Here is a 21,324-nt window from a genome sequence, read left to right as displayed (position 1 = left end):
TGTCTTAAAATGTAGTCTTTGCCCTGAGGTTCGACCACCATTATGTTAGGTAATTTTTACTGGTTTGAACAACAATTTAAATCTGAGATGACCTGGGAATATTTCTCTTTAATCAGAACACAGTGACATGTTGTTTTTCAGTAGCAGCAAAGTAGTTCAGTTGAACCATGAGCTACTGAGAAGTAAGCAGAAGACTTCCAAATTAAATGAAAACACTTAAATAACATTTGACAAAATACTGTACATGAGATTACATCATCCAGTTAACAGCACAGATATCTTAAAACGGAGCAGTTGAGATCTTCAGTGAAGCAAAAATGGTCACTTCTTCATGCAGCGATGACCTGAACAACTTAAAATGTTGTTTTGGATAAATCCTTTAAATTGCAGATGGATGGCACTGGATGACAGTGAGTCTTTTTTTGATGAGAAAGTCCTATGGTCCATCATGACTTTTTCCTGGGCTGGTCACAAAAGGGTACATTTTCTAGTAGAAGGTCCTCTCTGGGTCGGAGCACTGTGAAACACAGAGTGAGAGAAAAAAAAACTTAGCAAGTACATATCATTAGGAAAATTCATCAAATTGTAATAAGTCAGAGAGAAGTTATGATTCCTGATGTATATTCTTTTGCATAACATGTGCTATTTTCTAGCATTGTACCAAATTTGTTGAAAAAGACAGTGGAGGAGAAAAACAATATCATACAGAGTTTCTTTTCTCCAACATGTTCCATTTGTACCACAGACTCTCGAAGAACAGTTTCCACATCTGTGCCCATTTTGATCATCTGTAGAAACAGAGGGGTTATGAGACATACTGGAGACACAGATTGATTATGGGACAACTGGGCCCTGGGCAATAACATGTAAAATGTATCAGTAGCCCCACTGTTTTGCATCTTTTTCAGTGGAATTTTGCAGGTTAACCATGAATCTAAAGTGTTGTTGAACTTCAGTATTTCACACTGGAGGTGCTTTCTAAATCCTTTCCAAAGCTACCACAGCAGATCCAAACTACACACCTCTCCACATATATTACACAAAATATTATAGAAATTCATCTTTATTATTATGTTTGCAACAAATTATAGTTTTGTCATTCCAAGACAGTGCAACTCTTTTTTTCCCACCATACAAATAATTTTTTGTTCATTTGTGAGAGACAAAACTGCTATGTACATTGTCATTGTTTTGCTGTTGTATGTCTGTTTTAGGGAAACCATCAAAGAAAACTGTGATGCAGAGCTCTTCTGCTATGATCAGATTTAAATCAGTTTGTGATTTATGTATGCTTACTGAAGCCCTCACTGTGAATTATATAGGAAAAAAATAAAAGAAGAAAATTAAAAATATATATTGCATTGGACTTTGTTTTGACAGGTATTTAATATGAAAGGAGTTAGATCAGGATCAAGAGCAAAATGTGATCAGGATTCCGCTACTTTTGACTTAACTTTTGGACTTTCCAACAAGAAATATATATTTTAAATTGATATTTTAAATAGCAGAGTAATAATGCTGGATTAGAAATGGAAACTGTACCTTCTTAATGTTTTCATCTGACGTTTCATTTTTGTTTTTCTGGAACTCCTCGTTGATCTTTAATCTTGCAGCTTGTGGAAGAAAACAAAGTTATGAATTTGATACTGCAGAGCATGCATTAAGAGTTGGTTGGTGAACATCATAAATAACTCACCTGTCAGTGCTCTGTTGTCATCTTTGAATACAACTGTCCTTGTTCTGTGCAGTGCTTTAAACAGGCTCAGGACCTGCATTTACACAGACAATCAGCTTACTTGGACTGAAGCAAATGTGGATATTCTTCTTTATTTATCTAGTGTGGATCAGGATTCTACAAAATTAAAGTCTCTCTATCAAGTTCAAGATATGTTAAGAAAACACTTATCTCCAACTTCTATGTAAAAGCTCGCTTAAAATCAAATTTTAACTTTATTTCTCTAAGGTTCAGTATCAGCTCCCACCTCTCAGCATCATATTTTGGTCACTTATTCACAAACTGTACACCTTCCTGTATTATGTTTTCTCATTTTAAAGGATATTCAGTCTTATCCTCTATGACAAAACCATAGCCTGGATATGACCGTGACCCCCCTCACCTGCTTCTCCCTGTGCATCTCATCATACCGACTTTCCTTTGAATTTTGTACAACCATCTTCCTGCTCCCTCTTCTTCCAACTGCTTTTGACACCTTTCTTTCAGGATATGCTTCATTATGGTCATCCTATCTCTGTTTTACTAACGCATACTGTCATGTCAGTGCGATCCTGTATTTTTGTGGCTTCCTTTGCACATTTGTCAGTTATTAATAATTATCCGCTATTTTCGCTATCCATTTCCAATCACATGCAAATTGACTACGAAATAGACATGTCTATGAGGGCAGCTACATGAAGGAAACACTTTTGATAATGTTATTCTGATAAAACATGATTCCTCACCTTCAAACGAGTCCCCATCTTGACTTTTTTTTTAGTTCACTTCCGGCGTACAGGAAGTATTAATGTTGACCAATCAGAGCAGCCTTTTAAGTGAAGGCACTTTTGTAGTCATTTTCCACAACCGGTGTTGTCTCACTTTATCTGCGCCAACATGGCTGATGAAACGGCGAAAGCGCAGACTGCCCGGCCGGGCGGAGACACGATATTTGGAAAAATCGTACGCAAGGAGATTCCGGCCAACTTAATCTATGAGGATGACAAGGTATGCATGAAATATTTTCACATATAAGGTAATTTGGATGTCATAAGTCACACTTATTAGTGGCAGCATGCCGCGCAAGTGCCGTTTAGCTAATGTTAGCTCTGCAGAAACTGCTACTGTACTCTAATTTTGTGAATATTCACAGAAGTGAGTCGTTTATTAGAGAATAAAACCGGCCCAGCACTGTGAGTACAGACTGCTGAAATGTTGCTTTAAAGCAGAACAAGCAGTAAAAAGGTTTTTTAACAAAGCACGGTTTAGATTTAGTAAGTTACGTTGCTCGTGTCATATTTGGCATCTGCAGGCAGTTGGCTTTCCCCCGAAGTATGACGAAGTTCACTTGGCCAAGTCTGCCTGCTCTTGCAGCAAATCCCTGTAACGTGTTGCCTCTGCAGATCAATGTGTTATTATTTCTGTGATTTGGATAATGAAACCAAAATCTGTGAACCAGAGCTCTCAAAGCATCTTAACATTAAATGTGATGCTGCCAGTGTCAAATTCGGACAGAAGGTTGCACCCAACTATTCAAACCTGCGTGTGCAATGTTGATTGCCCTGTCATGATGAGTAGTGGTTGCCGTGGTTACTACAGCAACACTGATATCATGGGTGTATAAAGACAGTTAATATAATATAACCATTTAGTTTACAGTTGGAAATCCCAGCTCTGCTCCTACTTTTTTAATAATTAGAGATGAGTCACTGGGATCATTTAGACTTAGGCTGTGCCCACTCACTCCCTATTTTCTATATTTTGGGTATGGAATGAAAAAAGTAGTGCCCATGGCATCTGCACAACTTTATGTCAACAATGACACAATTAAATGCATTGCATGTCATAGAGGAAAACATTACTGTTGTGCGAATTGACAGTTGTTACTGATGATATGGAATGATGATAATTTGTCTTTATGTAACCAGATATTTAAGCCATGATTCCCTTTTCAGATTTTGCTTTGTAATAAGCCATGTCTGATTCCCTTGATTTTCTGATCTGTAAAAAATGCATCATACCATGTGGGATCTTTGAGACCCTGAATGCAACACGAAGATGCACAAATAATTTATGTGTATAGTCACTAATGGCCAATAGCAGCTTTAAAAAAAATATATATATTGAGACACATGTTCTTCTTGTGTCATTACCAAGAATTTTAGTTTCACAGCACTACCATGTGTCCTGCACACTACAGTGAAGATAACCTATCAGTATTTCTATATATGTCCAGTAAATGAGATGGACAAGATATAAACAATATCTCTGAGTAGAATACAGTCTGATAAAACATCGTCACAAAATGCAGCAGTACATCATATTGACCCAACACATAAACAACTAAAGTGCAAGTCAGAATACAAATTGAGGAAGTATCTATTGCATTGTATTATATAGATGTTTCTAATTTTCTAGTCAGTCAGAGTAAACCAGCACCACACATCTGTCTGCCAAAGCTAAATTCTTCTTAATTTCTTCTTTTGTGTTTCAGTGTGTAGCCTTCCCTGACATTTCTCCTCAAGCTCCCACACACATCCTCGTCGTCCCAAAAAAGCCAATTGTTCAGCTGTCACAAGCAGAGGACGATGATGCTGCAGTAAGTATGATTTTATAATTGATATCATTGATTTTAAACTGTAAAATGACTCATTCCCACTTTCAGTGATTTGTCAAACAGATTTATGTCAATAGATGGAGTCCTTTACAGCCAACTTAATGGTTGTCTGGACATCTACAGTACCTGAATATTATATTTTAATCCAGGGGTTGCATGCTTATGTTTATGCATACATATATGCATTTTCACCTCATTGTCATTCATAAATTCTCTCTTTGTTTCTTAGTTGTTGGGCCACTTGATGATAGTTGCCAAAAAGTGTGCTAAAGACGCGGGTCTGTCTAAAGGCTACAGGGTCGTCGTCAATGATGGGCCAGATGGAGGCCAGTCCGTCTATCACATCCACCTCCACGTCCTGGGTGGACGCAGGATGGAGTGGCCCCCCGGCTAAACCTCCATCTCCCGGCACAGACCATCCTGCCATCAGTGTTCACATCTGTTGTCTGACAACTCGTACTGTAACCTATTGTAAACTAAAACAGTTTGTCATGTGAAACAAGAGCCAAACAAAACCCTGAAATTCACTAATGGTAATAAAATGCAATTTCACACCAACAGAGAGTCACGTTTTTCTTCAGCTAAGATTCTTCAGACCACGCTGTTACAGAATGCAGTCTTTTAAAAATATGAAGATAACTTGGTATCTAATGTGTTATTTATTGTTTTTACTGTTGGATTTCAAGCACTGATGCTCTCTTTCCCTCGGTGCCTTTTGTGAGCATGTTAGTGAAAGACAGATCAGATAATATCAGATACTTTGTCATCCAATTCCATCTTCTAGCCGAGGTTTCAGTGCCCAGTTACATGAAAACGGAGAAACAAGTGAATGGCTCTGTTTTATTAACAGTAAGAAACAATGCAGATAGTTGAACAAATATAAAATACATGAAACATCCACAAAATATTAAAACAAAAATAAATAAAATGGTGTTTTTTTTTCTTTACAAAAATGACACTAATCAGATGACAAATGTAGAATTTAAAAAATAAACATGTACCTAGCATTCACAGTCCCCTAATTTCATTGTTTTTTTTCCATTTGTTTTTTTGTTTCTTTTTTTTGATAAAATGGGGGAAAAAAAACAAACAAGTAACACGATTAGAGGCTTCGTTTGCACAGACAATAGTTCCAGAGAGGCAAGGCAGTCACTTCTGATATCAGGCATAGAGATATCATTCTTTGTCAAACCATTTGACATTTGCAGCCTTTCACTGCTTCTTCACTACTTCTGTATGAAAAAAACACCACAATCTGATGTGCAAAATCATTTTTTAGACAACTAACATCTTTTTTGTTCTTTTAATCAATGCCCTTCTATTGTCAAAATGGGCACTTGGAGGCATTGAACGATAATGTACAGTACAGTATAGAGAGAAGGAAGTGAACTTGTATACTGGTACCTAAATTCACTATTGTGAGAATATCTAAGTACTAATACACTGCCTTTAAGTCATCTTACTCTAGAACACAGACTATAAGGTGAAGAGAGATTCAGAAAATGGTTAGTTCCCATAAAGTAACTTGAAAAGCAGCAAAGTCAATGAGAAAGAGGTTAACTATACTGTCTGTCTGCAGCTCTACAGGATCAGGATGCTGGAACTTCCCCTGTTGCACCTTCTGTATATACACTGATATGAAGCTGTAGTACAAGCGAAATCCACAGAGCAAGATGTGATCATTTCTACTCACTGACGTTCCTCAAAGAAAACATGTTGAACTACAAAAGGCCTCTTTGTTAGTCGCCCATGTTCTTTTTGACAAGACTTTAATTAAACTAGATCCAGCAGCTTTCCCAATGTTCAGGTTTTGTGTGTACATGAGCTCAATCTGTTTAGTGACAGATAAAGAAAATGAAATTTATTGTGAGGTGACTTAAATCATTAAAAAGAAAAGGTCTGTTGCATCTACAATACCAGTATCTAAATATTATAAAATATTTAGTTTACACACTTATTTTCTTTGCTCATCAGTACAGTGCATCATTTTAAAAAGAAGTCACGTCGCCTGTGACTGAAGAAAGTATAAAAAGCCAATTGGAAATCATAGGACACTTGAGTGGATTTACTATAGCAAAAGGCTAAGAGCACTGATTCTGACAGCTCATGTCACATGGGTCAAAGAAAGGTATGGCAGCAATGATTAAACTAGTGTCTCAATATAATAAATAAGCTTTTTGCATCTTTGATTTGTTGACAGAAAAAAGGGTCTTGACATTCAGAGAAAGAGGTGAATCTCAGAGGAAGTTTGCTTCCATCTAAAACATACAGTATGAACTGCTGCTATATCAGCTTTTGCACAACAGATGAATTTCAAGATGGCTCTACTGTTTGAAAATGACAATATAAAGAAAATGGTTTACTTTGGTAAGTGATTACTTTGACTGAAAATGATCATTGGTTTCCCAAAGGCTGTTACTATTGTGTGTAAACTACCATTCAGTATTAGTAATATCAACACAGACACCAACTGGCAGGTAGAAAGCTCTCAGCTCCGTCCTGTACATGCTACTGAAGTGACAAACTTGGTGTAACATTTTTTCCAAGTTCTGGGAGGGAGAGGAAGGGAAGGGAAGAGTAACAGATAATAGGTGAAGGAAAGGTAGGTGAGCACAGAGATGGGGAGGCACTACAAATCTTTTTTAACAGAGTCAGTTGGAGAGATGGTTCAATGGACGGACAGTTAGAGTTATGAAATATATAAAACTTCTGCTTGATTTGTGAACTGTTTCAGGCATAAAGCATGTCTGTTTATGACTGTGTAGTTTGTCAAGGTGGTTACTTAAGGCTGCTGAAATATTCTTTGTACTGAACAAGAGCTAATAAATTATTGCAGTGTTGCATTTCATCATAGTGTAAATAGAACATCTTTTGCAAGTGTTATTTTACAATGCATTCTGTTTTATCTGAAATTACTGTATTAAAGTCTTAAAAGTTGTCTTGTATATTATTTGAAGGGACAAGGGTTACACTGCTACTATCGCGGATGTGTTTTAAGGCATGTCCTTAGTGTAGGTAGGGTCCTGACACGTGGAGAAGGCAAGAGGAGAAGACTGGAGGAAGAGTGGAGACTGTACAGCCACAGAGATCTGTCCACTGAGAGAGCAGCCAGGTAGCATTTAGTCCATCCGGAAGTCAGGCTGGCCAGTCAGCATGAATAGTTTAAAGGACTGGTGTGTAGGATTCATAGGGATCTATAGGCAGAAATGGAATATAATACTTACAGTTATGTTTTCATAAGCGTATAATCACCTGAAACTAAGAATTGCATTTTCATTAGCTTTGAATGAGCCTTTCATATCTACATGAGAGAGTGAGTCCACTTCCACAGAGCCCACCTTTTAGCACTGTCATGTTTTTACAGTAGCCCAGAGCGGACAAACCAAACACTGGCTCTGGAGAGGGCCTTCGTGTTTTTACGTTACCTGAAGGCCACCGTAGGTTCTCCTACAGGCTTGGACAGGGTGGGGTGAGGAGAGGGGTTTTCACTTGGTTGCAATCTGCAACCTCACCGCTAGATGCCACTGAATCCTACACACTGGACCTTTAAGGTTGAAAAGCTCATAAGACGTGTATCCAAATCATTCATGGGTCAATTTCCATTCAAGGGTATATCCATGATGCATCAGCTGGGGTTCAGCCAGTGGAGTCTAAAGTTGAAGCACTTCATTTCCGGCCATGTCTGGTAATGCTTTTGCTAAATTATCTTCATATTATATCCATAATCCTAAAGTGGTATAGTCAGCTAATCAGTTTAAATGTTTCTATACTTGCCCCATTGTTGTCAATGCTGATTACCAGCCACCTGCACTCCAATCCAGACTCATATTTATTCACATAGCCTTGATTTCAGGGAAACTTCTACGTTCACTTCTGTGCGATGGCCTCCTCTCCGCTCGGCCGCATGCGGTTGAAGGGCAGTACTCCGACTCCTGTTAACCCCAGACCCACACTGGGGTCTCGTGCAGTTTCCTCTGTGCTGGCAGAGGAAGCCTGGACCCTGGTGGAGGGTGTGGATCCTCCAGGACCGGGAAGGATCTCTGGCAGCGAGTCTTTGGCTGGCGGTGCAGATCCAGGGCTGGTGGCAGAGGGGGAAGTTGTTTTGGTGGTTTGGGGCTTGGCGGGGGTGGTGGGGCTGGTCAGGCCGAGGCTGGCCAGGGCATCCAGAGTGCCATCTGGGTCTACCATGACATTGATCACTGAGACAGAGAGAGGAAGATAATCAGTGTCTGGAAGGCTTTTTGTAAAAGTCAATGTACACTTACTGCTACAATAAACTTTGGATTACTGTCTTGGATTGTATTAAAGGCCTAAACTTATTTTGTACTCTGTTTTTTTACTGAGTGATGGCGTCCTATATGACCAACTATTTTCTACCAATTTTGAATATTTCACATGACAGATTTCTGTATTATTTGTTTTCTCTATGCTCTTTTTACTGGTTTGAAGTGAAAAAGTTGATCCCATGCTTTTCCGTGCACCATTCAGGATTTAACAACATTTTAATCAGAAGCTGACAATTTCTGGATTGTTTGGTCTCTGTCATTCAGATCTGGTCAAACTACACCCACCCAATACTGATGAAGCAGATTAACGGGGTTTTTGAGTGTTAAATGGTCAACAAGAAGTTTAAGATGTTTTTTTTTTTACTTTGCTATTGCCGCTTGTTTAGTCATAAACATTCAATGTTACAGAGAAATACTTCAGATTTGAAGCCCAGTGTTCAGGGCTTTAACAAAAGGATGTTTCATATAATACATTACTCTGTCATGTGTCTCATACACTACATACACATCCTGGATTAAAGATTTTGAAAAAAATCACTCAGCCATAATTTTTGTCACTACTTTTGCTGCTTTCCCTCTTATATATTCCTCATTCCTCACATTTGTCATTAAGTTAGAGGTGTACATGTGCCTTTTACTTTACCTTGAAGCTGCTTCTCAACTCTCTTCAGTTCGAGCAGAATTGAGGAAATCTCCTGTATGACGTGTAATGATGAGGAAAAACAACAACAAAACTGTTAGCTTACGATATCACTGTACTTTTCTTGTCATCCAATATTGTTCATACCGACACATTTCTGCACCTTGTTGGAGGTTTTCAGAAGTGGTATGTCACTTTCCGATCGCAGTTTATTCTCAATTTCATCCCAGTTCCTGTCCTTATCCTTAAACAAAATCCTGAGGAAAAGCAACACACAACAGGACGTGGTTAATCACAAAGGCTTTTTGCTATACAAACCAACACAATGACTCACTCAGGGATAGATGTTACACTGTTATATACTCACAGAAGGTTATAATATCACAAAGTGCAATTACCTGATTTTTCCTGCGGTTTTGTCAACAGAGTGTCTGATCTTAGAGGACAGTTGAGAAACTGAGTTGAGCAGCAGGCTGTCCAACACCGCCTGAGTACACGGAGGAAAATAAATTAAGTGTGACATGTGACAACCTAAAGGTGATTTTTTTTGTGAAAGCCTCCATGTTGGTATAGTTTTGATGTCATGCTCTTTGTGTTGCCTCTCACCTCCTCTCGGTTCCAGGTGCGCCTCCTCAGAGCTCGGGGCTCCAGACTGTCAGGAGCACGGGGGCGGAGCTCCACCGGCTTACCATTGATCTCTGGTGCCTTATTGGTTGAAATCACAGGCGGGATCTTTCTGAAGTTGAGGCTCTCATCAAACACCCGATCCACCAACTGGGAGAAGATGGGGAGAGATGTAGAAGAGAGAGAGGAGGAAAATAAATTCAAATTCAAAAACTTAAGGAAATTTCTTTCCAGTATTATTCTAGCTATGCATAATAAAGATCAGTAAACATCTGTGAGAAATGAAGAATTAGCAAATATGCCTGATTTTAATTCTATAATGCCAAAATTGATTAAAAAAGAAAAAAGAAAAAAGAATGAACAAATAAAGGAATGAAAGTGGAGCAGAAGGGAGTGTAGTAAATGAATACCTCTCACAGCAGATGAAAGCTACAAAGCAACAGAGGCAAGGCAGTTCAACCCAAGCAACACAGGAGGGATGGCAAAGGCGCAATGGAAGCACACACAGTAAGGTAATAATAGAAGAAGAAAAACGGGCACCTTTCTCATGCTCTCCTGTATGTCCGGCTGCGTGGAACGTGCAGGGCCTACCTCTTCCCGGGTGTCGATAGCTGATCCCGGAGTGGTGGCGGCAGTGCTGACGGTGGTGCTGGGTGCTGTGCCAGAGGAGCTGACGGAGTCGATCTCGCCGGCCACATCGTGGATCTCACGGGCCAAGATAGCCAAGTCCTTAGCCAGGTCCTGGCTGATCCTGCGCACACAGGGGAATAACCTGTTAACCATCAGACAGGGTTCTTTAGGAGTCAGGGTAGACATCTTTAGGAACACAACCTGCATACACAATAACCTGTAATCACATGCAGTTAAGCCATTCAGGACGGCTCTTATTAAACATTATAACATCATACTAAAACTTTAAATAGATTCATGAAAAATTAAATTCAGCACAGATCAATACCTGGCTATCTCCTCGCTGTGTGCTGTCCAGTCCCTGATGTACTCCTCTTGCTCTTTCATACGATGTTTGATCCCCACTCCACCCGGGCCCGTCACCGCGGCAGAGCCTGGGCTCGCGGTGGTGCTGAGCCTTGAGCTGCGGTGTGGGACGAGGTGATGAGGGCGCACATGGGAGCGTCCTCCATGCTTCGGAGAATTCCGGCTGGAGCCAAACTCTTCCTCTGAGGTGGAGCCGTACTCTGGCGGCAGACGTCTCCATCTGCTGCTACTGGACACTGTGAGGGTAATGGCAGGAGAAGACAATCGTTTAGTCAATATTACTGGACTACATTCCATTACAACATTTGTTATTCAAGAAGTTAATAAATGAGCTTGTCAACATGAGAGGCTTTGTTACAAAGGCAGCCCCTAGTCAATCCTGCTTTGTTCTAACAAAATTAAATACAATTGGAGCAATGAATAAAAAAGGATGGTGAGTCAAAGCATTGTATTTTATCTCAAGTTATTGTTAATGGACAAGCTGCCGGAATGTCTTGGTGATAATAAAACTACTTTGAAAACAACAGAAACAGGAGCAAAAAGAGACTACTTCATCTAAAAACTCCCCAGCCCAGGCAGCAAACAAAAGCTTCCAACAACACAAAATCTGATAGAGCCAGGAAGTGTTAAGCTGCTTCATGATGAGACAACACCATGCTCTGTCACTCGGGAGTAAAACAGAACCAAGTTCAAGTGTCTTGATTAAAAATCTCCACAAGGTGGAGCATTGTTCCAAAACTGTTTGCTCATGGGTTTTGCAGTTTGAGCTCCAATGTTGTGAAATGTTTTATCAGAAATAGAGTGTGAGTAGAGCATTTGGGTCTTCACCACAACATTATTTGATGGATTTTAAGAGGGAGACACGGAGTTAACACTGCAACATATGCTAGAGCTGGGTCATCGTACTTCGATTGCACTCAGTGAAATTTCTTTATATAATGTACTGGCACAACAAACTACACTTTTTAATTTACATCTGGAGAAATATTTAAGTAGTATTAAAAAATAGTGAAAGATCCAAGTGTGTATAGTCCTTAAAAAAGGACTTTAGCTGAGAGCACATGGGCTTAGTTTGCCTATCTATTGATGCATCACCTTTTCAAGTGGTGCATATCTCATTTTGAGATGAAAACTCTTCGAACATGAATAACCTGCTTTCCTTTTGGTGAGCATGCTGGCAGCTTCTATTGCTGTGACCCAGGTCTGACACACAAACACACACACACAAAGTCCTAAGAAGACGCTACAGTTCTGGTACAGTACCCATCATCTCTTCCTCTGCATCCCCACCCTCAGGTTCGGGCTGAGAGCTCTCTGGACGATGAAAACCAATGCACAAGTACGTCACAACATGGTGGAAAGTTTACAGGCAAATGTTTACACACTGACACAATGATGAGGTGCAATGGTGTAGACTGAATGGTGTACTTTTGGATGTGATCCTTACACCATTCATTGTTTTCTTGCAAACGACCAACAATAATAAGTTCAAAATAAACTTAAGTAACAAACCCTGATTTAGAATTTTATTGTTCCTCTTCTCCTTGTTCCTACAACATCCAAAAACTCTGAATAAACCAGAAACCAGTATGCAGTGGATGTGCTCACCTGTGGGCGAGCAGTATCCAGATGTAGTGGTCTTTGTCTTGGTCTCATTTAGTTTGGACACGCTGCTGGCCCTCATCCTGGGTGTCAGTCTGTTCTCTGTGGGTGTTGATGAGCGCAGGCCCAGACGCAGAGCGGTCTCAGCTGATAGGCGGGGTGAAGAGGTGGAGCTCCGGGTCATTGTGCACTCTGAGTCACTGCGGGCTGAGATGGAGCCCAGACGGTTTCTACGCGGCTGAGCCAGCATATCCAGCCGTGACAATCCCTTCCGACCAGATGGGGGCCTAGAGGTGGAGCTGGTGGTGGACACCTCAGAAGCTACAGACACCCTGTCAGCATCAGCGAGGTCCGTGTCAGATGTGTCTCCCAACCGGGCGCGGCGAAGAAGGGAGGCTCTTGTTGGCCGTGGCTGAGGCAGCGACGCCTGCTTGCTCAGGGAGGCGGCTGTGGCTGCCTGGAGAGTGCGGCTGGTTTTGGAGGAACCACTGGTGGAGTTCTTAGCAGACCTGCTATCAAGTTTGGAATGGAGGGCATCATCTAAGCCGCGTCCATGTGCCGAGTGCCCCAACGGTCCAGAATAGGTCTCCTGGTCTGAGGAGAGGATGTCAGAGATGGGGAAGGAAGAAGTCTGGTCATCATCAGTGAGATCCAGTGAAGGCTGGCGTGCTCTGGAGGAGGCAGAGGACGGCTGAACAGAGCGGCGTGCATCAGTCCGGCTTGTCGCATCTGCAGTTCTTGTTTTAGTCTTTCTCTCCAAACGCTCACGGGCGCTTGCATTCGTGACGCTGGTCTTGGAAGCTGTGCTCATGTTGCTCTTCTCCCGGTGCATGCTGCTGAGGGAACGCCGTTTTTGTACACCACCTGGTGCGGCTTTCCTGTCTGCCTCTCCGGCCACATGACTAGCTGTGCTGGCTGTGTCCACATCTGACTCAGGTGAGATGGAGTCAGTCCGAAGGGGGAAGCCAGAACCTGAACCCTGAGTGGTGATGCCAGTTTTACTGATTTTCTGGTCTAGTTTGTTTTCATCTCTTAGTTTGGCCTCCAGGAATGCCATGACAGCCTCAGTGTCTTTCAGGAGCGTAGCAGTATCCATGCTGCCCACAGAGTCGCTGCGTTCGCGCCCACTGCCGCCTCTGTTGATGCGTGGTATGAGCTCTGCAGGGACATTAGCGCTGGGTTTCTCAATAGTGAAGCTGCCCTGGCGCACTAGAGGCTTCCCAGACTTCTCTCCTGCTTCTACTCCTCCTCCTCCTCCTCCTCCTCCTTTCCTCTCCTCTGACCTCTTCCTCCGCTCACTGCTGCCAGAGGTCCGGAGAGGAGCCTTGGATGGAGAGGAAGTGGAGCTTTGTTTCCGTTTACTGGTCATCTCACTACCCTCCATGGGAGTTGGGGACTCCCCGTCTCCCTTGTTCTCTTTTTCCTGTGGCTCAGTGTCTTGCTTCTCACCAATCTCAGACCTCAGAGCTTTGGTGCTGGATTTAGCCCGGGGGTCATCCGCAGGGAGCTGGGGGAGGGTCCTTCGCTTACGGTCTGTCAAACTGGAGGAGGATTCACCTCTGCTGAGGGATGCACCAGACTCAAAGGCATCAGCTCCTAGAGAACAAAGGATAAACTCACTTAACTGAGATTTCAGATTTTTTTTATTTATACACGATTTACAAACTGTAAATGTTTTTAAGTTGGGGAGAGTTTTTAAGGGAAAATATATCTGAAAACTGAATTAAATCAGGCTTAACTTTTAATTAAACCTTTTCATTCTCTGAGAGTCAAGTGACAATGTACCTCTCTCTTTGTGCAGGAAGGTGGCTGTCTCTGCTCCCGATCCCTCTGGGTCTGTCCTGGTGTGATTGGCAGCTAGACTGGCCCACTGAGAGACCCAGCTCGAGTCACCAGGAAGAGCCTGTGAGGACACAGGAGGGAGGTGAGGGGTGGGGTGACAAGAGAGAAGACAACAGGAGTGAGAAAGCTGGAAAAGAGAGCAGCTAAGTAAATCAATGGTTGCACAAAGTGGCATTAAGACTTCATCTGAAATGCAATACATGATGATGGAAATTATTTAATTTGTGGGAATGAAGGGTCATTGTATGAAGACTTCTGAAGATTTCTGTATTTGTATTTTACTGGAAAATCAAAATATGTCAGATTTGAGGCTGTTTGGAAGCCTCAGTCTGATGCATATATTCGACTCATAGGTAGACATTTACACACTTTTCTAATTTCAAATAAATCACCCTCAATCATCCTACAAGAAAGTTTTAGGAAAAACTGAACAGAGGATTGTTTTAATTGGAAAAAGACATCTACCTAAATTAAAGACTCAGTAGAAGGGCTGTCAATGCTCATACACACGCTCCCTCTTATGAAATTGCCTGCAGGGCAGAGCATGTCTCTCCTCATCTGAGTGTGATCTAGGTCAGTCTCTGGGAGGACTAGCCTACTCCCATTAGCAGGCTCGGGGAGTAGAGTGGTCAAGCCATGGGAGTGACTGTGACTCACATTATGAACCTCAGCCATGAATCTTCAGTCCACTTCTTATACACTGTTATACTACACTGGACTGAAAGTGATAATGACATTTTTTACAATGGGATTTAGCTAATCCAAACAAAATTCATGGACAATGAGTCATCTTGGGCAACATTAGTATTGTAGTGATGGACACTGGTGTATAGGTGAGCATATAACAGGCAGAGAAACGCAGATAGAAGAAGAGAGACAAGGGAGAAGAAACTGGACTAAGAAGCTGTTAAAGCGCAGTTTTCTACCTCTTTCCCTGTCTCTCCTGTCTCCTTTCCTTTTCCTTCTCCTTTCAGGTCTGACAGAGCTGAGGAGTCTTGGTTCTGCTGAACACCAAACACCTACAAACATTTGAAAAAGCAGGAAGGAACAAAAACTGAAAATGTGGCAAAAGATGGACATTTTGCCGAAGTGTAATGCATGCATATGTATGTATGTAGTGTCCAATTAGCCTTTATTATGTATGCACCCAAAACATGTAAATACTGTAGCACACTTTGTAATGAAAATGAAATACCCTTGTGATAGGTAAACACTGTGATAATATTATTCTACAGTCCTCTTGATGAACAAAAGTGAACTGAACAGCCAGAAGAAGATGCTGTAGAATTAAAGCACTGATCTGCACTTGATAGTTGAGTACCATGGCAACACACTCTCTCTCACACACACACACAGACAAACACGCACACAGACAAACATGCACACACACACACACACACACACACACACACACACACACACACACACACACACACACACACACACACACACACACACACACACACACACACACACACACACACAAAATTACAAAAGGGAGAGCGAATGAGAGCGGACATACTGTGAGCAGTGTGCCAATTAGTGTGTCACCTAATTACAGGAATTAGCATAACAACACTTCCAGTTTTGAAAGTAATGCATCCAGACTAACACTGCCTAGAAATACACCCCACTAATTATATCACTGCTGCTCCTAAGATAACACCTGTATACAACACGTTAAGGGATATGTGCCACTGTGAGATACCATTTAGTAAACTTTAAAGTATCGCTGTGTAATAACCTTTACTGGCAAAAACTTCACTTCCTAAAAAATTAGTAGATTCTAGCCCCAGTTTCCAGATCTGTTAGGTAGCAAATAAAAGGCCAAGTGAACATGTGTCTAGAATGGTTTTGCAATCTTTGCTTTTGTTGTATCTATTTACAGAAAGTCTTTTTCATTCCTATTTTACATGGTCTAGAGAAGTGTTCATTAAATCTCAGCCTGAAACTAACATTAAACCATCTCTCTCAGTGTTGCTTTGCCCGTTTCAGACATGTTTTCTGTGACCATGAAAGAGCACTGTGCTACAGGACAGGGGTGGCAGTAGGAAACTGATGGTGGTTTTTCAGCCTGCCTGGAGCGTTCGTTTAATAAAACAGGACAGTGCTTGATGGAGTGAGTCTCTCCGGGCTATTACAGAAGCATTAGGTTAACCAATGGGACAGAGAGGATGGAGTGGTGGTCAAGTAAGGCAATGGAGAAACGATAGCTTTGTTTTAGTGCAAACAAAAAAAAAACTGTCTCAAAGGACTTGCTAACCCTAAAAGTGCCAACGAAGCAGGTAATAAAGAGACTATTAACCTTGCTCTGGTCTGTTTGTGTTCGGTCAAACTCATTGCTTTAGAGTGCAGTGTAACAATGCCCTCTTTGTAGCACAACATGCAAAAAAGAGAAAATCTCTCTGTCTCTCAGCTGTAGTAGATTTCCAGTCTTTCAATAGCTGTGGTATGATTCCAGATACGTCTCATAACGCTGGAATTAAGACGTTGCAGTCAAGACTATGTATTGCAGCTGAGGTAGAAGGAGAGAAATGATCCTGTTTGGTCTCTCTGATCATCCCTACCTTGTCTATCATGCGCCTGGCCTCCTCTTCCTCCGGGTTCCTGTTCTCCAGTTCGATAGTGTATGTCCCCTTATCGCTATGGTCATCCTCTGCCTCTCCTCCTGCGGCCCCTGCTCCTCTCCCCACGACCGAGGCGTCCTCGCTGGGGCTGGTGGGGCTACCGGTCGCCAGCCCGGTACTGGCTGAGCTCCGACCGATACTCGGGTCCTCTGACCTCTGCTTGAGCAGCACGCGAGCAGCCGTGGGGGCACCCACAGTCACTGTAGCCGGTATTGGAGCTGGGGCTTTACCTAATAGGAACAAATACAAAGCAGAAATACATCAGTTAGAAAAACACTCATAACATGCTTTCACAGAGGACCACGACACAGAAACAACATGTAGTAATTATTGGGTATTAAATGTCCAAGGTCATAGCTGTTACTGTGTGTAACAGCACTAGTGGTGAATGAATGACAACAGCTCCTGATTAACTGGTTTAATGTTACTAAAACCTTTGTCAATTAATGAGGTTCTTAATAACTGTAGTTCTCAGAATATTTCAAATGCATATCTTCTAACTTCGAACCTTTGCTTCAGAAAACACACACATAGAAGAGAGTCAAAGAATATTTAAAGATTTATTACCTGAATCTGAGGCTGTAGTAGCAGAGGTGGAAATGCTGAACACCTTGGGGTGAGATGGGGGCTGAGGACACAGTCCCTCTCCACCAGCTCCTGCCCCCAGCAACGGTGCAGTCTGGGAAAATGAATATGACCGGCGCTTGCGAGGGTTTTCCTCGTCGTAGAACTCAATCATGAAGGCAGTGCGGGTGCCGGTTGTTCGGGTCCCGCTCACTGTTACATTCCCACCTCCTGCTCCTCCTGCTCCTCCTCCCACTCCCACGTGGCCGTGTGCTGCTTTTAGACGTTCCTCGAGGGCATGGCGGCGGTTGGCAAATCGCAGGCCTAATCCGTTCTCAGAGTCACTCTGGGTACCATCCTCATGCTTGCTGCCTATCAGGGAACAAAAAGAATAAATGGCAGATAAGTTTCTACCATGGATATTTTTTCAACAAAGGGCTTATGTTCTAATGGCTCATATTACTCTTCATAATTTACAACAATGAAATGGATGTTTGTTTACCTGGATTAGTTTTACAGTAATATTAACAACAGCTCTCACTCTGTAACTATGTAGAAAACCTTCAACATTCTTAAATCCATATCATAACAAGTGTACACAACAGCAACATAGCAACAGACACATGACACAGACATGCAGCAGAATTGCACAGTACAAATGTGTGTGTACCTAAATTAAGCAACCAAGAAGAAGAAGAAGAAGAAGAGAAAAGTCTCATACAGCACAGAACCACACCTTCCTGAGAGCACATCCATTGTGGATACCGCAACAAGAAAAAAATGTTTGCTAACTATTACAGCTGAAATGATCTATAAACCTTCAGCTGGATCGAATCTTTCCACTGTCAAAACTGACCCCGAATTTGACCCTTAATGAACGCCTGCGTTACCTACCACATAACTGCTATTTTTACATTTTGATCAGTCTGGGTCGCATCAGCTTGTCCTCTCAGTGTTGTGCGATGGCAGACAGTGTGCCACACTAATCCAGACATGCCACCCACACGGTTACTGGCCCTGCCTACTTCACTGACAGTGAGAGAGAGTGATGAGGGGGAGGGGAGGAGGAGAACATGCAGGGGGAAGTAGAGAAGGAGACTGGATGTGAGTATGTATGTGTGTGTGTGTGTGTGTGTGGGGGGGGGGCTTCAGGGATAGAGAAGGAGGAGGGGAGGTGAAAGGAGAAAGGAGAAAGAAAAAAGGGAGGGTGAACAGGGAAGGAGGCTGTGGGGGTGCAAGAAAGGAGGAGGGCGGACGGGAAAGGAGAGAAAGTAGATTAAAGGGGGGAAAGAAAAGGGCAAACAGAGAATAGGGGAAATCTTAACTGCAGGACACTCAGGATGTAGTGTGTTGTATGTAATGTAGAGTCGACAGCCATCACACAATCAGCCTGTCAGTTAGCGAGCCAACAGTATCAGTGAGAGGAGGGGGTGGAGCACCACATGACTGCTGTTGTGGATGACCATCAGAAAACACTTCCACTTCACACATCACTTTCAGAAACCACTGCACAGCCTCTGATCCTGGCAAGTTCATACAGTATATCATTTATCTCATTCTTCCTCCACAATATTGCATGCTCAAAAAGAAACAACAGTACAACTTCAGCGTCTACATCTGTCCCAGTTAACGAGCAGAACAATTAAATCACCAGTAGTGGTTCAAGACTTTTCACCATAGCCACAATGTGCAAGAGATAAATAAAGTGCTAGAAGTAGAGAAAAGAGGACATAGGGCTCCCATGGCTGAGTGGACCATAGCGGCTTGCCTGGGGATTTTGAATCAGCCTGATGCTCTGATGTCATTTCACTTTTGTGTAAAATCATACAACAGTGGGCAATTGTTGCACATTTGAAAATGATAACAGCGACTGACAAGGTGCAAAACTGGTCCAATTCAGAGAGAAGCAATGTCTCAGTTCATTACATTATTACTATAAATATAGATAGTAAATCTGTCTGTGTATTTAAAGGGAGTCTCCAGTAAATTCACACAAGGCGCAGTTTACTTGTCATAGTTAGTGCTCAGCCCATAGAAACAGTTGGATAATGTCTTCTGTGCTTCAAGAGGAGCTGAGAAAGTCTGAGAAAATAAACCTGATGTCATAGTGATGTCACAAAGGGTTATCTCTGTTTGGGTTTCAAAACTTTGAATTTACATCAAAAAGCCTACGCTAGAAATGGAGGGTATGGAGTTTCATACAGGAAGATGACAGGGAGACTCTAATGAGAGACAACATGCATTATGGGAATTGTTAGATTCAATCATTTTGGAGTCCTCCAACTTTTTTGAAGAACAATATTAAATCACTGGACAGGACTGTTTCTACACTGGAGTCTGCAGCTCATTTGTAACATTCCACCATCCACCTCCTCCTCTGTCGTTCCTGGCTTTTATCTCTGTTTGAAATTTAATAAAGCATATATTTCATTAAAAAGAAGAAAAGGAGAGCATAGAAGGAATGAGAAAGGAAAGCAGCAGTGCGTTACAGTGGCCTGAGCAGATCCGCAGATAAGAGGACAGAAAGAGGCAGGTCTTTCATGCTGTGTGCCCCAGACAAAGAAGCTGTTGGCAGGGCCAGAGGAGAACAGAGGTGTCTGTGAGAGTCCAGTGCTCTGCCCTGCTCGCCCCACCATGACTCACAGTGGAGCTGCCCTCTGCCTCCGCTGCTGGCTGCACACGCACACACACGCACACAAAACTGAGCGCCCAACACAAGGATGCACTTACACATCCACACAAACAGACAAGCAAACATGCAATCCCAAACATATTTGGAATAATGAGCACATGATACAGAACATTAGGAATACATAATATTCAAGTTCAACCTTTGTTGTCCGTTAAGCTTTTACTACTGCTGTGAGTGAATAACAATTGTACGTGAAGTGCTCATCTTTTGTCAAAATCACAGAAAATAATCTTGAAATCTCAAAACATAGCCTGTATCAGAATCACATTTTTTTTAACAAGGAAAATGCATAGATTTTTAGATGTTACAATAATACACACATGACAGAAATATCAGACAGTGTAAAGATGTATCCCTCTACATTGCTCCTTACAGCAAGAAGAGAAGGACTCACCTTAATGCTCACAAATCAAAAGCTTCCTCAGCTGCCTCCTCAGTTTCCTCGCTGAACCTCTGCCTCTCTCTGCCTGGTACCTCTACGACACACCCTAAGCACATCTCGCATGCTTCTTCTCACACACGCTGCACTGCTTGTCTGCAGATCAGTGCTGAGCATGTTTCAAAAGCGCACATGCACCAAACACAGACACGACGAATTTCAGCAACACAAATCCACATGTGAGCAGCGCATGCTTCACACACGCCATCAGTCAGCACTGAAACGCGTCTCTCGCACATGCCCCTGCAGCCGTCACACACACACACGTACACACACACAAACAGATGTTCACTGCCAATTTTTGCCCTTTCTAAATATATGTCTGTATTCTCTCTTTCCCTGCCATCATTTGCATCACTGTTACTATAACAACTGTCTACCAAAAACTGCTCCCTCCTCCTTCGCCACCTCCCTCTCCACTTCCACTGCAGTCCAGGCAACAAGCCTCCCTTTCTCTGTCTCTCTCTCTCCTTCTTGCCTTCCTTTGTCCAATCACCTTTGCTGTTATTGCTGCAAATGCTGCTCTCAGCGTTACAGTGGGGTCCTCCCGCTTTCCTAGCCCAATTTTTCTCACACCTCACATGTCCGCAGCTGGCATCAATAGGCAGCTTTCCAGCCAGCTGTCCACCTGTCCTCTATCCATCCCTCTTTGTCCTCTCCCTCCCTCTTCTCCTCCTCTTC

General features: G+C 42.3%; 3 protein-coding genes across 4 annotated transcripts in view; 1 reads left to right on the top strand and 2 right to left on the bottom strand.

Annotated features, from left to right (window-relative positions):
• Positions 1 to 93: 93 nt before the first annotated feature.
• lyrm7 (LYR motif containing 7) lies at positions 94 to 2,508 on the bottom strand. 2 transcript variants are annotated; one of them, XM_022763786.1, is made up of 5 exons: positions 2,461 to 2,508; positions 1,697 to 1,769; positions 1,543 to 1,613; positions 707 to 788; positions 94 to 517 (listed from the first exon to the last, which is right to left on the bottom strand). In XM_022763786.1, the coding sequence occupies exons 1-5, from the start codon at positions 2,476 to 2,478 to the stop codon at positions 447 to 449; spliced, it is 315 nt and encodes a 104-aa protein (XP_022619507.1). In that variant the 5' UTR covers positions 2,479 to 2,508; the 3' UTR covers positions 94 to 446. The 2 variants fall into 2 exon arrangements, with proteins under 2 accessions (XP_022619507.1, XP_022619506.1); XM_022763785.1 differs by lacking the exon at positions 2,461 to 2,508 and adding an exon at positions 2,118 to 2,185.
• A 68-nt stretch (positions 2,509 to 2,576) lies between these two features.
• On the top strand, positions 2,577 to 4,889 carry hint1 (histidine triad nucleotide binding protein 1). Its single transcript, XM_022763549.1, has 3 exons — positions 2,577 to 2,722; positions 4,209 to 4,313; positions 4,561 to 4,889. Exons 1-3 carry the CDS (start codon positions 2,612 to 2,614, stop codon positions 4,723 to 4,725), a joined length of 381 nt encoding a protein of 126 aa, XP_022619270.1. The 5' UTR covers positions 2,577 to 2,611; the 3' UTR covers positions 4,726 to 4,889.
• A 268-nt stretch (positions 4,890 to 5,157) lies between these two features.
• The window catches only part of cep170 (centrosomal protein 170), a 30,908-nt gene continuing 14,741 nt past the window's right edge, over positions 5,158 to 21,324 (bottom strand). Inside the window, exons 9-21 of the mRNA XM_022763550.1 lie at positions 17,516 to 17,884; positions 16,889 to 17,178; positions 15,248 to 15,340; positions 14,265 to 14,382; positions 12,486 to 14,075; positions 12,141 to 12,191; positions 10,840 to 11,113; positions 10,473 to 10,632; positions 9,864 to 10,031; positions 9,656 to 9,744; positions 9,421 to 9,514; positions 9,261 to 9,312; positions 5,158 to 8,530 (exon numbers count right to left, since the gene is read on the bottom strand). Of these exons, the coding sequence (XP_022619271.1) occupies positions 8,199 to 8,530; positions 9,261 to 9,312; positions 9,421 to 9,514; positions 9,656 to 9,744; positions 9,864 to 10,031; positions 10,473 to 10,632; positions 10,840 to 11,113; positions 12,141 to 12,191; positions 12,486 to 14,075; positions 14,265 to 14,382; positions 15,248 to 15,340; positions 16,889 to 17,178; positions 17,516 to 17,884 (3,680 nt within the window). The 3' untranslated portion in view covers positions 5,158 to 8,198. The remainder of the gene's footprint in view (positions 8,531 to 9,260; positions 9,313 to 9,420; positions 9,515 to 9,655; positions 9,745 to 9,863; positions 10,032 to 10,472; positions 10,633 to 10,839; positions 11,114 to 12,140; positions 12,192 to 12,485; positions 14,076 to 14,264; positions 14,383 to 15,247; positions 15,341 to 16,888; positions 17,179 to 17,515; positions 17,885 to 21,324) is intronic.

The sequence above is a fragment of the Seriola dumerili genome, unplaced genomic scaffold, assembly GCF_002260705.1.
Source record: "Seriola dumerili isolate Sdu_G_001 unplaced genomic scaffold, Sdu_1.0 BDQW01000478.1, whole genome shotgun sequence".
In the NCBI taxonomy this organism is placed as follows: Eukaryota; Metazoa; Chordata; class Actinopteri; order Carangiformes; family Carangidae; genus Seriola; species Seriola dumerili.
This window is presented reverse-complemented; position numbering and strand designations above follow the sequence as displayed.

Coding starts and splice junctions, on each gene's coding strand:
- lyrm7 (XM_022763785.1), bottom strand. CDS start 2,174: ATGGTTGTACAAAATTCAAAGGAAAGTCGGTATGATGAGATGCACAGG. Junction 1,770..2,117: donor AGATGCACAGGGAGAAGCAG/GTGAGGGGGGTC, acceptor GTGTAAATGCAG/GTCCTGAGCCTGTTTAAAGC. Junction 1,614..1,696: donor TGACAACAGAGCACTGACAG/GTGAGTTATTTA, acceptor TTCTTCCACAAG/CTGCAAGATTAAAGATCAAC.
- hint1 (XM_022763549.1), top strand. CDS start 2,612: ATGGCTGATGAAACGGCGAAAGCGCAGACTGCCCGGCCGGGCGGAGAC. Junction 2,723..4,208: donor TAATCTATGAGGATGACAAG/GTATGCATGAAA, acceptor TTTGTGTTTCAG/TGTGTAGCCTTCCCTGACAT. Junction 4,314..4,560: donor CAGAGGACGATGATGCTGCA/GTAAGTATGATT, acceptor TTTGTTTCTTAG/TTGTTGGGCCACTTGATGAT.